We start from the raw sequence: 14,746 nt of genomic DNA, 5'->3' as shown, positions 1-14,746 counted from the left end.
ATACCAGCAACTCAAGATGGTGGAGATCTGACTCTGTAACCTGCTGAGAGACCTCCTTTGACCACTCTCCCCTCATGGCAGCAAAGTCCCTCAGAAACCACTGAAGGACCATTTTGAAAAGGCCTCAACACTCTTTCTGGATGCTATTTTGAAAATGAAGCAAAGAGCTCACCTTGCTGGTATTTGGGCATTTCCTGACCTCTAGCAACTCCTGAGTGTACTAGCTGTGGTAGACTGGCTGTGTGCTATCATGTAGGCCAGAAATCTTCCTCCTTTCATTTTATCCTGAAACTGTCCAAGGGGTTAGAAAAAAGGGATATTACGCTTTCAAATAGAAGAGGCAACCAAGCTTAGGAAAATCACTTCCCACATACCAGAATGGACATGAATTAAAAGTAATTTTATTCCACTTGTCAATGACATTTCTATCATATCTGATAATAACGCAAGCTTCTAAAAGTCCCACAAGACATATCAGACCATTGAAATAGTATTCAAGAACCAAAGAGGAGTTCACAGAATAGCCAGTTCTTGGGATCATCAAAATCAGTGGCAAGATTCCCACGTGGACAAATTCGATCAGTTAAATGCTGAATAAATCAACTGACTTCACCAGTGCTCCTGAAGTTTTATAGTGCAGTAATTCAGGATAGAAGATGCTTCACTGACTTCAATGAAAAACAGAATTTGGCAGGAAGAAAAGCAAAAAAGCACATTGAAAGTAAAATATCAAGGCACAGAAAATACATGCTACTTCCAGGCATACACTTTAACAAGTAAAGGTTTCTGGGGGATTTTTTTTTTTTTAATAGGTAGTTGTACTCCTGTCAGATGATTCTTCTCTCACCTGCAGCTGCAGAACTCTCCATGTTTCTGGTTAGTCACTCCAGATTGATGTTAGTGCAAGGACAGGGAGTGTAAGTTGGCACAACTTGCTTGAAGGTATAATAATAAAGAAAACAGAGCAGCAGCCACCGAAGATGTAGCCACGTCATAATGCTCACCAGAACTTACTCCTTCTAACATGGAATATTTGTGTGACAAAACAAATGTATTCTATGAAACAGTTTTCAGCTAATAAAACCAGCTGTCCCATGCTTAATTTTCATAATGTATCAAGAAACTGCAGTAATTTAGAGGCCACCAGTTCTGGATGGAACCTAAGGCTGTTCACTGAGTGGTATCTTGGGATCAGGAAGAGTGACTGTAAGTAGGGAAGGGTGCAAAAGTCTGTCCATCTCTAACTGCAGTGATATATAGAGTACTTGTAGCAAGATGAAAGGATGAGCTAAACAAAAAAGACATGAACAAAGTAGAACACAATGAAACTGTGTGACTTGCTAGAGGAACAACAACAAAGGGATGAAGAAGAACATCTATTTTAAAAGAAGATCTTTTGTCAGATAAAAAAAATAGGAACTTTTTACATACATGTAGTTTAAAGAGGAAAATATGATCAGTGCAACTTTAATGCAGGACTGGAGCTAAGTCAAGGGAGAGCAACAATGAAAGACAACAAAACAAAAATAAATCATTAAGAAAAATACGGATGCTATGGAAGAAGAGTCTCTCTTAATAATCAAGTGATTGGAATCGGTCCCAGGTGGTTAAAAATCCAAGATAAAGATCTAAAAGCTGAGCATGACAGAAGAAAGCAGCTGCTGAGTCAGAGTACACCCACGGCATTATAAAATCACGTAGCAGGATAAAGTCACTAACCCATGGTTACAATTGTGTTGAGACTATTTTAAAGTAATAAAAAAATCCTTCATGGCCTGATCCAAAACCCACCAGAGGTAACAGGAGTTCTTCTACTTCAGTGGGCTGTGCATCAGATCTTACATTGTGCACTATAAACAGTCTAGATGTGTTGGCTTTGGCTGGCTGGGGTCAGCCAGGGAACATCATGGATCCAGCATACATTCCAGGGAAATGAGAAAGAAAAGGGATTATTTTTGGGGCAAGATCTCATTATACATTAGGGTGAAAGAGAAAATGCTGCTTTATACTGAGATTTCTTATAAATAAATGATTTTGAAAACCTGGTCACGCCATGCTGATTAACTAACTGGACTATCAGTTCATTCACCAGCAACATGCCTCTGCAGACTTGTAGGGTCAAAGCTAACAGTCTGGAATGGTTTCCATCTCTTCTTTTTCCCCCTCCCGAGGTTTACATGTTCATATCCTCCAAGTGAAGTCCTGGTCTTCAGATAGCATTCTGCAAGGACACAGAAATAAGTATGTTTAGAGGAGGAAAAGACAGAGGGTTTGCCCTGTGAGTTTAAATTATTAATTCTACAGACCTAATGGATACATTATGCCACATTAGTGGTACTTGTTCTCTTAACAAACATCCCTCTAGATTAGTGGTTCAATACAGGTTTGAATCAAAGAGCTGAGTTTCTAATGGTATTGGTCATCTGTCAATCTGAACTGAATTTTTAAACTGGGTTACCTGAATCAATGCAAGTTAGGACCTTTCATTGCCAGGAAATGAGCTCTTACTTGAAAGTTTCATGAGGTGAACAGCATCTGTGCTTCTTGGAGTGATACATAAAAGAGTCAGGCAAGAACAACACTGCCAGTAATAGAGAACTTGGTAAATACAACATCAATACGTGACAGACATTTTAAACTGGGTAACCTCTCTTGTGCATCTCCTTTAGGAGAGGAAGGAGCTGAGAGGTTCCCTACATTTTTGAGTAGAGGGAAGGTCTCAGATATTACCCAGGGATGTACTGACCTCACTGGCTTGTCCCTGTATTGTGGGCTCTCTGCTGGACTCTGAGATATCTCCTCCATCAACCAGCCATGCTTAGCAGTTCCTTAAAGAGGGGTCTGGGACGTGAGGCTCTACACAATAAATATATCCTGCAGACAGCATTAACTCCTTTGCTGATTGTCTCCTGGATGCTACTCAAGACTCCAATGTGCAGAAGCCACTGTGGGGACATTTCCTGCGTGTGCAGAGGAAACAGCTGGACCAGGATTTCTAATGTGGTTTGCTAAGGAAAGGAGGCTGGTGTGGTCACAGTGCCCCTGTGCATCTGCACGTGCCTGCCACTGCTCAGCCTCCAAGCTGACTGAACTCTTTGATAGACAGATAGAGGACTTTAGGCTCTTACACTTTTACAAATCCAGTAAAATGAGGTAGGGATAAAGAGATAATCAGTGAGAGCCCTTACCAAGAGAAAAGCAGCAGCATAAGGTCACTGGCTGGATGGAGACCAAGAATTAATGTGGGTAAAAGAACAGGAATGCCCTGATTTCAGACTTCAAGCTCTATCAGTTACTGGCAGGACCATCCCTGCAGCACAAGGCAAGTTGTATTCCTTGACTAGAGTTTGAGTTTTTTTATGGTAAGGTACAGAGGACAGGATTGTAATGTAAGGATCTGGAGGCTGGCTGTGTAATTCCTGTCCTCATACTGGCCTTTAGTTTATTCTGACAGGCAGTCAGTGACTGGTTGCAAAGGCTTCTGAGAGCCTCAGGAAGGGGACAGCAGAGACATTAAAAATAATGTTGCATGCCTTTTCCTCCTGAAGGAGTATTTATAACTTAGTAAGAAAACTGCATTACGCTGTATGTATATGTATACATCTGTTGCTGGTGCCCAGTCTAAATCCTTGTTCTTTTTCCTTCTGCCCAGCATTACCAATGCTGCATTACTGCACCTATGCTTGATTTAAGACCCTTCTGGTTATGAAGCAATACAAGCTGGTGCTTTCCACACAGCCTGGCTGTCTCTGTCTTCCTTCAAAGCCATGCTGACAAGTGGTATTTCTGAGGTCAAGTTCTAGATTGAGTGAGATTAAAGAAGGTGTCAGAAGTTCAGGCTTCTCTACGAAAGCATTAAAATATCACAATGGTTTTCATAAAATTCTGAACTCAAACATGAGTACCCTTCTCACGTAAGTTATTACCAGAGGATGGCTCTACCACGCCTGTGGCCCTGGGTTCAAGATAAACAAATACAGTAAACACTTGATGTGAGTTAGAAAAGTCTCCCACGCTGGCCCACTGGCAAGAGTTTCTTGCATTCCATCCCTGCTTTGGCTGCTCTTTCTTGGATCAAAACCGTCTCTGTGTCAGTCAGAGCTCTACAGAAAAGCTTGATTCTTTACTCCACTCTAAAACCTCTCACTCATTCTTCACATTTCTACTTGACTCACTCCCACTTGCAGAGAGTCACTAAAGAGGGGCACAGAAGACTTAGGCTTTATGTAACAAGCCTTGTGGGTCAACTGGGTGGCAAAACTCATGTGAACTCTAGTTCTGCCCTGAACAGCATTGTAAAGTGTCACTCAGACACTAGAGACAGGCTAAATGTGAGTCTAAAAATCTCCTGTGAGAAGCTGAATATTATTCCAGACTACTCACAGGTTATGCAGCAAACCTGGGAATGGGATAAGAATCCATAATTCCCATGGTAACATGAAGTAGAACGTGACTGTTGAGATCCAGTTAAGAAAAGAGTTTGGGATCCCTGGAGTCTCCTTCACTTACATAAAGGAGGATCCAGTCCAGGATTTTGTTTCCCTAAACCCTGCCAGTGGAACTCAAATGAAATCCAAAGGCACTTTGTGTCCCGTGTCATCCAAAACCAAAACAAAACAGAGTTTTGAATCTGCTTCAAAAATTTCAAGGCTACTCTGAAAACAGACTGTGAATGACTTGAGAGTCCTCATTGACTGACAAATTATTACCTTTTGCTGAACAAAATACTCAGAGATAGGAAGGCTGACTCCAAGAGCACCAAGTCAGTGGAAAGGTTACTAACAGGCTTCATGAAGGATCATAAGAACAGCAGCAGTGGGTTGGAGCAAGCAGCCACCTTTGCAGCATCCCACCTCTGACAGTGACATGTCACAAACACCCAAAGGAACTGCCTTTCTCTCTCTTTTTTTTCTTTCTTTCTTTTGTGTATGTGTGTGTACCACATCTTTCTTAAGACAAGGACATCAGAATTAGAGGCAGGACTCAGGATGTCACCTGTCATCAGCTATCTTGCCATTCCCTCTCTATCCAGGCATGTTGCAGCAGACCAAGGCCAGCCAGGCTATGGCACACAGCTCTGCACTGTTTCACTTCACAGTGATGCCTCCTTATGGAAGGCAAATATGTCCCTTTTCTCACTGCAGCTCTTGATGGACAACATGCCTAAGGCACATATGCAGGGCCAGACTCACTGGTGACACAAATACTGGCTTCAGTTACATCTGAACAAGCAGTGGAAATGTAATTCAGCATTCAGGACTGGCAAGGCAGGAGCGCAGGAGAAGCTGACTGGAGGGGGTGAAAGTGTATGAAGAATGGAGTGAGAATAAATTTGGCCTAGTGTGGAATGAGGGACAGCCCTGATTTGGCACACACCACAGCTCTGCACTCAGAGATTCCTCAGCATAATGAGGAACACTGTTTACACTGATCAAGACAAGTTTTATTGCTGAGCTGTTAATTCTAGTGATGCAAATGATGGCTTCCCCTTCCCTACATTCAGGGTCATGACTGCAGAAGGCAGATGGTTCCCAAATGTTGGGTGGGCCCTGTTCCAGGATATTGTATATATAGGTATCACTATATATCTTAATATATGTTTGCTAAAGATAACATGCCAATGTTCAAGACAAACGAGGCTCTCCAAGGCAGCAGGAGAAGCCCTGAGTTGACTTAGCACCAAGTAAAGCTTCAACATGAAAAGTCAAGGCTGTTTCTTCCATACAGACGTAGGTGTTGACTGCTGTTATTCCTGTGCTACTGTTACTCTGGGACTGAATAAGCCAGAGAAGGCACTCAGGGATGCTTGGAGGCAGGGATTTTCTGAAAAGTTAAAGGGTCTTCCTCTTCTCAAGTCTACCAGTGTTACTGGGTACATTTAGGGGTGTTATTTGGGGTATAATGTCGCTGCTTGTTCAAAGTAGGAATTTCTTGCACATCCTTTCTCTGCAGCTCCCACTATTCCTACCCTTGACACCCCTGACTTGATGTTTTTCTCCTGGCTAAGGCATGTGGAGTTGTTTTGAAGGAGACTTCAGAGCCAGCTGAGCCTGACCCAAGTTCCTGTACCAAGAGGAAAAGTTGTGTAACAAGTAGTAGAGATTCCCTCCTGCCAACCTGACTTGGATGCCTCAGTTTTGTTGCCTTCCAGAAGCTCTGACCTGGGATGCTGTGGAAGAACTCAAGTTCTCATTACACCTGGTATCTTTGATACTGGCAGCAGGGCCGTGGATAAATCAGAATTAGCTACTTAAATGTATGAATTTATGAAGAGTTTATGAACTCGAGTGACACCCCCTGTGAGAAGCTGTAGCACTTCTGGGAGAACAGATAAAGTACTAACACAGATTAGAAATGGGATGGTAGGATGGTAAACAACAAGCTCTAAGGCAAGATACCTAAGAATATGGCAGGAGAATACCAAGGGGTTCTCCCAAGGGTAATTTGCAGTGAGACTTGTTATCCTTTGAAGACGAAAAGGAGCCACAAGGAATGTCAGCAGGAGCAACTGAGTACTGTGGTAGCTGATGAATTTCATGTGGATAAAACACACAGTAATGCATCCTGGAAGGTCAAGATTTTCATAAATATCACCGAAGTCAGAATTAACTTTCAGGTAAAAAATGCACGTGTAGTCATGGAAACATTAAATCTCTGCTTAATGGTAATCAAATAAATCTGTTGTATTACTGTATTAAGGCTATTTTGTGCTGAAGCATATATTAAAGTAGGCATAGAATTAATTTACAATCACTTCACTTCAGCAGAGGGAAAGTGGCTGTTAGCAAATAATCATGAACAAGGTATAAATGGATGTGACATAACTGCATGGAGTGTGCAATACATTCACACCAGTGGCACACCAAAATAAGTATAAAATATAAATGTACAAAAGTAAGGTGAAAAAGGGGACTCAGGTAAGCATGGAGAGTGGAAAGATCAGTTGGGTCCTCCTGTTAACTTATTTTCATGTCAAAAGATTGTTATTGCCATCAAATACTTCCTTAGAAGCAAAGGCTTTCAGAGAGTGACAAGTGAGAGGGAGAAGGGGAGCAGTAAAGACACTGGAAAGCCAGAGAACAGGGTTGAACCCAGTAAACCCTGAGCCCTCACAAAACTCAAGGCCAAGAGACCTCTACAGAAACTATATACAGAAATTAATATCCCAGCAGTGTGCTGAGGGTTCCCAGGCACCTCCCCGTGCTGCCCTTCTCTCCTCCTACTTTGAAAAAAATATTGAGCTGCTCTCCTTGCCTGAGAAATGATGAGTAAGGTGGTAAAGGCGCTCAGAGGAATTTCCTGCTGCTGTCAATTACAAAACTTGGCACCCCCTGCCTGAAGTGACTTGGTTTTAAATCTGTGAGGGCTGAACAAACTGAACACAAGCTGAAACAGAGAGACTCATGCTTGCAAAATGCATAGGAAATTAATGAAGCTTCAGATTCTGTGGCACCATCTAATAATATCCTACAGAACTGGACTCCATCTCCACTAACTTTCCTGTAGTTCAACATGGTGCACTTCAAATTTTGTCTGAAAATGCTGTACATGTTTAATCAGCTACTCCTCAGAGATGTCTGCATTTCAGTGGTCCATGAGGTGATCTCTGTTTATAGTTTATGTACAAGTTTGTATAGTGCACTGAAAGGCTCTCCAGCCAAAACAGCCAATAAGAAACTCATTTAAATTGGTTATTTTAATGGGAACTGCACAGTACTATGGAGAAAATTTGTTGCATAATTTTAAGAAATGGTACCAATAGCCTCATTACATTTGTCCTCTTTTTCAAGTAAGCTTATAATCCATCTGGGTAACCCTTGTGTTACAGAGATTCACTCATTGAGCTTTGTCACTTTTGCTGCAGGTGTAGCAAGGCAGGACAACACAGCAAGGAGAAGGAATGGTCTTACCCCACAGAGAGCCAAGTCAAAATTACATTTGTGGTCACTTTTGATATAGTTGGTCACCTGTTTTACTGTCAAACAGTAAAAGAGCAATTGACTGTCGTGTTCTCCTTACAAAGTTGAAAGATAAATTGGCCAGATTGTGAGACTGAAAATTAGCACCTGGGGACTCTATTACCTGAAAGCTAAGGATCTCTGTGCAGCTGGTCTCGCAGATGGTGAAAATGAGGAGCAGAAAGACCAAAAAGCAACTGGCCAAAATTGGAAAAACCTATTGGAGTTGCAAGAGTTTCTAGAAAATCCACTGCTCATTTGTGTTTAACTACAGACAACAGAATTTTCTAAATGGTAAAATAGGTAAAAATTGTTCTTTGGGAAAACATAAAGAGATAAAAATAGATAGTTCTGACAATGTTTAGTCTGTCATTCTGGAGCCCATGCACAGGGAAGTGCTCATAGTGTTTCCTTACCGTTGTGAAATGAACTACGCAGTAGACGCCGATGATGACAAGGCCAATGATAATCGATGCAACAGCAACCCAGAGGGCATTGCGACCCAGTCTTTTTGATCCTTCTATGTCTCCTTGATTATAACTGTTTAAAGCCTGGAGAAGAGAAACAGAGAATTTTACAACTTATTGTAAAAAACCAGAACAATCCAGAGTTCTTTATCAGAGTGCTCTTTTGCACTGTCTCAGCATCCTTCCTCAGGGAATCAGATTAGTCATAACATGTTCTTTAGTATCATATATGTATTCCAGGAGGTATCCCAGAAATGGGAAGTGTGCAAGGAGAAATACGAGGAGCTGATCAAATGAACTGTTCTGTGGACTGAAGAATTCAGATTGTGTTTAGAAAATGACTGCACAAGGTATCACCAAGTGTTATAATGAGTGGGCTTCAGTTATAAATCAGCTTTTGTAGCAAAGACAGAATGACAGTTAATTCGAGTAAAGATCTGAGACTGTGGAGAGCAGGAAAGGGATGAAGTTCATCAGAGGATACCAAGCATTGCTGTAGAGCCATTTCTCCCAAGCAGAAAAATAATTAGGGACATTATCTGTGTGTTCTGTCGATTAGTGAGCACACAAAGCTAATGGGCTTAGATGCTTTCTTGGTGTTAGCACTGCAGTAAGATCAGCCCTGCCAAGACAGTCCCAAAGCAATGAAGCCTGTATTCCTAGAATTGCATCTCAAGGATAAGTGCAGGTACTTATTCTCTGGTGTCTAAGAAAGGTTGAGATGCTGATGCACTCCTGTCCTTAAAGAGAGCACTGATACATTTCTTCTCTTCCTGGAAGCCTACATGCCTAAACATTTCTCTATTTTATGTCCCTAAAGAATATCACTAATTCCTCTGCTCTGCTGTCAAATTTTGTTGAGGCTGACTAGCAGATGGAAAGGATGGGATGGGGGAAAAGGGAAGTGATGGAAATGATAGAGGGGAACAAGCACAGAGTCAAATAGGACAGTGTCACTTCTGATACTCTGCCAGTGCAGCCTCCTGTTACAAAGGGGGGGCTGGCACAGTCTTCTCCCCTAAACTACTCTGCTGTTTCCAGCAGTCCTGTCTACAGGAGAAGAGCTTTCTTAGGTTTTCTTAAAGTACAGTTGGGAAGGTCATTAAAAGGAGTACGAGGAGAAACATGGCTTGGCTTGGTCTGGAGCAGGCTGACCTCCTCCTGCCTCTGCCAGCAACCATAGATGTGACTGTGGCTACAGGGGGAAACACAGAGAAGCATCACTGACACCCTGGCCTTTGTCCTCCACACTTATCAAAGCACTCCCTTTGCATGGCATCTTACAGTGTGGTCCTGCAAAAAGCCTAAACTCAGTCCCCCACACATGAGGTCTCAAAACTGAGACAGAGTTGTAAGCAAGATGTGACAGCACCAGCTTGCAGTTCTGTGCCATTTTACTAATGTATTTAGGAAGTCTGGAAAATGTCCATGTGATTTCTGCAGGTACTGCATAAATAATTCACTATGCAAACTTTAATAAATAATGGTGTTTTAATACAAACCCACGATGAAGAGGAGGAAAACAGCATTAACAATACAGAATAGGATTTGGGAGGGACAGGAAGGAGACAAAAGTTTCCTTATGAAAAGGTTTAAATTAAATGAAATAACTTATACGGCATTCATGAACAAATAAGAGGTTTGGGGGAGTGGCTGGGGTCTGACACAAAGCTTTTTGAACTTCATTTACTTCCATCTGCTTCAAAGGGTTCCTGGTCAAGCTTCCAGTTTTACACATTAGACATAGATAACATTAACTGTTTAAGCCTTAAATAGTACATCTGTTTATTTCCAAGGGAAATATATATATATCTATATATATTGAGAATACAGCATCTGTATGAGACGTGGTCTGTCCCACTTTTGAAACAAATTTCAGCCCTTTTCAACCTAATACCATCTGATTTCTCAGGTTTCTGCTACCTCGCTCCCTATGAAGTCATAAACTAAATTAAAGTCACAGTTCTGCAGCTGTTAATTTACTTGAGTAATCTCAGTGACTTCACCAGGTTCACACACATCTATTTATAAAATATATTCTCAGTTCAACAATAAAGTAACTTAACTTCATGTGAACAGAAATTTGATGAGTTAGCTATAAACTTCTAATCCCTTTTTACATATGTTTTCTGTTCCACATTCCCAGAGCACTGATCATGGCAAACCCAGAAAGAACACTGAATTACTTCAGAAACCCTCCTCTACATCTCTTACAAGTCTGGGCAGATCAGACTGAGGTTCTCTGATCAACATTTTCTAAGCTCTGTAAGCCAGGCTGTGTGAACCTTATTTGGCTGTGCCTGGAAACGAGACACTCTCTAGTTCAGTCCTAAGGAAGAGCGAGACGTGCTGACTCAGTGTGACTCCTCACTGTAAGAAAGCTTCCAGGGAAAGAGAAAGAAGAGGGGGGACTTGGGGAGCAATTCAGAACCAGGCTTGATCTCTGCTTTTTGGCAAACAAAACAGGCAGGTGCTGAGCAGGACACATGAAAGGGGAGTTGGTTCTGCAGGCTGTTGCAGAGGAAAAACTTGCCAGTTTTCAAAGATAAAGGCCATGCAAAAATGCCTAAAAACAGGTGCTGAGCTCTGTTCTTTAATATTCCTGAAGTAGGTACAGGCTGTCCCATACAGTGTTAGATGTCCAGGTACCTACAAGGTACTTCAAAAAAAAGTATTTATTCCCAAATAAACTTTGGAAATAAACTTACTAACTACAGGCACATTGGTCACTCTGCTAGTCACTGACCTGACTAAAGCCAACACACTGTATGTGGCTCATTAGGATCCCAATTAGAAGAGGTGACTCCCTCAGAAACTAAGTTCCATACTTTGCTGTCCCATGACTTCTACCACCCCCTTGTTCATTGTCTCTGCTTAAGGAAACTCATGTACAGACAAAGCATCTGAATCCAACAGCAACAAATGCAGAAAAAGAACTTGTTACTATCAGAGGCAGATGAGCCATGATTGTCACAGCTTGACCACATATGTTGTTTGAAGCATGTAACTGATTAAACAAAAATGTGTCAACATAAAGAGGCAGTTAGGAGCAAAAATCAGTGAGAAATAGCTTTTGAGAGACTGTTTAGAAGCTGTTACAAATCCAAGGCCCTATGGAATTAGATGGCTAGTCTGACATACAGACCTTTGAAATAAAGACAACTGAACGAGGCATACTGAGAAAATCCAACAAAACGTGTTCAACTGCCAGACCTCAGTGCTGGTATTGGAAATATCCAATTCATTTCTCAGAGTTGTCCCACAGTCTCCCTCTAGCTCTGATCCCATGAGTCAGATACAGCCAGTCCACACGAGCCAGCTCACAGACACAATTGGCAGTTCACTGCCAGCCGAGCGCTCCTTGGGTTCACCATAGGGGACAAGACACCGCTGCAGATAAGGAGCCAAAGAGCTCAGGGACACCCTGCCTAGCCACCAGAGAAGTCTCTTCTATCACATAAGCTCCTGACTTGGTACCTGCCCCGCACTACTGCCCCTAATGCCTTTCTCCTATGTAAGAACAGGGTAAGTCTGAGTGAGGCACCTCTGGGGTAGAGCGAGCCAACCAGTGGTACAGCAATGCAAATACAGCTGCTGGAAACAACAAGAAGCAGAATGGATGGCATCTGGCTGGAACCACAGAGGAGCACTGAGAACAGCGATCCTACAGCCAGGAGTCCTGGCCAGATCCCTGAGGAAAACAGAACTCCATTTGCTAAACATGCCGAGCAATTCTCACACCTCCCAGTGATCAGTGACTCGTTTGAGGGGGTTGTTCTTGTAATGCCAATACAGTGTGTTACTGATGCCACTAAGGGACCATTCTACCAGCTGTCCTCTGACCCCTGCCATGAGAAACAGGTAGGTAAGGAACAAGAAAAGGTTGTTATCGCAATAGGGAGAACTTGCGAAGGTTTATTCTAAAAATATAGTCAAGGAGGTAAGATCTGTAACGGTAAGGTTTGTGCCTCCAAAGGTGAGAAAGAAGTGAGGAAACCAGTGCTGGAGTTGTAAATGGGGCAGCAGAAGAGACTGAAGACAAATCTGTCATTTATTTTGGGGTGTGTTAGAGCCTAGACTCTACTTTTAGAGTGAAAACATTGTCTGAATTTAGAGCAGTTAAGGAGGACATGACACAGGTACACAGGGTGCTGAGCCATGCCCCTCTATAAGCCAACAGGACTTTCCCTTCAGGCCCATTCTAGGAAGTGGAAATTTGTAGAGAACTCTGGTTCTATGGGCCTTTGACACAAGATCTCAGGCAAGCTCTGCAGACTATAAGGTATCTTCTGTAAGAAAAGAAAATAACCTGCTCTTGTATCTCAGTATTAACCCTTAGCAACTCTATCTGAAAAAGAGAGGGAGGATGTAGATCCCAGCAGAAATAGAAATAAAACTACCATAGGCTAAAATGCAGAACCTTCAGCTGAGGATAATGGAACAGTTACAGGTTGCAGCTCTGAAAGGCAGAGGGGTCAGGCTGTAGAAAAGAAGCTGGATGGGTTATTTTTAGGGAAAAGGACAGGTTATAGGTGCTGTTGAAACACAATGCTGTTGAAACAGAAGGGTTTCACAGACAGTGGAGGTCACTGGTCTGGTTTTTGTTTCCCCCTCTAAGGGAGTGGGCAGCTGAGACCCGCATAGACTGTTTAGCATTCAGGAAGTGCTCTTCCCACCCTGGCTTCTACATATCCCCTGTGACAGTTACTGATGCCTGACTCCAAAAGCCTGCGTGAACTTCAACTAGGCCGTGGGTGGAGATTTCTCCATATGGGGTGCAAAAATCTTTAGAGGCCAAATTCTGTCCTTGACAGATAACTTCTGTGCAGCCCCAGTGCCTTGGTGAAGGCACTGTCACAGTGAACAGACGCTCGCAGCCCCAGATCATCAGCTCTCATTACTTTATATAGCACCCTCAGTGCCCATGGACAGAAAGGATGCTGGGTACCAGCAGAACCAAGTCTTCCCAAATCAAGGAAAAGATCACATTGTATATTTAAGGTAACAACAAAGAAAACAAACACAGAAGGGAAAAAAAAGGCAGCTAATAGTTAACTGCACAAAAAGAGTTGGGAAGATGGCTTTGGAATAACTCCTTTAAGTCATTTTCAAGCCTAAGCAATGTGATTTCTGATCAATCTTACTAGTTTTAAAAGAGCGTGCTTTAGGGTATTTTAGACATAGTTAACTATTCTTACACTTAATTGCAAAAAGAAACAACTCTATTTGTACTTACCTTTTCAGCCTGTCAGAGAAAAGGATGAAAACATACAACATGTTTTAAACCTTTTTCAGCTCCTAAGCAACAGAAATACATTGCAGTATTACTGATAACACTGATCGTGTACATGACTAGAAAACTCTGGATCTGACTCTGCAACTTTTCACTGAGAGGAGATTCTGTTCCAACAATCCTTCTGAAGTTAATGGGATTGCTGGATTATTAAGGAATATGCATATCAATTGCAGGTTGTAGGAGTAAGGCTGTTCTCTCAGTGTATTTGATACTCAATTTATAAGGGCTTTTGCCGACAACCAACAATCTTTATAGTTATAATATTCTAGTAAACAGTATAAAAGAACCTTTTTTTCCTGGAAAAAAAATGTGCTCCTATCATATTTGATTAGCTGAAGCAGAAACCAAATCTGATTTCTGTTCCCCAGTTGCCACTTTCACACACAGACACTGTGTCCAATCCAGCGTGCAACTTATTTGATGTAACAAATCCCATTAACTGGGATAAACCTGCTTCTCTTACATAGCCTGAGAGTAAAAACTTGTTTGAAACTGCCTTTCACTCCACGTTTTCCATCTGCTGGTGGGACAGCTCGGGTGGATCCCCTGGCTGTGCCTGCTGATGCTCCCAGACTCGCTGCCTCACCCCACTGTGCACAGGCTCCAGGGACAAGCGGTTCAAAGGCGGCTGGATGCCCCTTTCCCGGACGGCTCCTCCAGCCCTCCCGGCCGGGAACGCCGTGGCCAAGGCAGCGCGGGGCACCCCGCCAAGCCGGCTTGGACCCCCATCGGGGCTCTACTCACCATGACGGCGAAGACGAAGGCGACGATGTTGACGGGATAGGCGGGACAGAAGCAGGAGAGGATGCTGAGGAGCAGGTAGTTCTTGGGCCGCGGCTGCGGCGGCCCGTCGGGCAGCTCATCCTCGATGTTGGTCTCGGGGCTGTTCTCCAGTGCCCGCTTGATGTCGGGGCCGGCGGGGAGCGCGGACATGGGGCTGCGGTGCGGAGCTGCGGGCGGGCGGGCGGCGCGGAAAGCCCAGCGCCGCGCTCCGGGCAGGCGGGACCCGGCGCGGCGCCGAGCCA

General features: G+C 43.1%; 1 protein-coding gene across 1 annotated transcript; it reads right to left on the bottom strand.

The window, feature by feature from the left end:
- Positions 1–381: 381 nt before the first annotated feature.
- TMEM233 (transmembrane protein 233) lies at positions 382–14,668 on the bottom strand. Its single transcript, XM_027661507.1, has 3 exons — positions 14,466–14,668; positions 8,375–8,509; positions 382–2,221 (listed from the first exon to the last, which is right to left on the bottom strand). The coding sequence occupies exons 1-3, from the start codon at positions 14,652–14,654 to the stop codon at positions 2,210–2,212; spliced, it is 336 nt and encodes a 111-aa protein (XP_027517308.1). The 5' UTR covers positions 14,655–14,668; the 3' UTR covers positions 382–2,209.
- Positions 14,669–14,746: the final 78 nt, after the last annotated feature.

Source organism: Corapipo altera, unplaced genomic scaffold (genome assembly GCF_003945725.1).
Source record: "Corapipo altera isolate COAL_440 unplaced genomic scaffold, ASM394572v1 150, whole genome shotgun sequence".
NCBI lineage: Eukaryota > Metazoa > Chordata > Aves > Passeriformes > Pipridae > Corapipo > Corapipo altera.
Note: the sequence above shows the minus strand (reverse complement) of the source record. Positions and strands in the feature narration are given on the sequence as shown.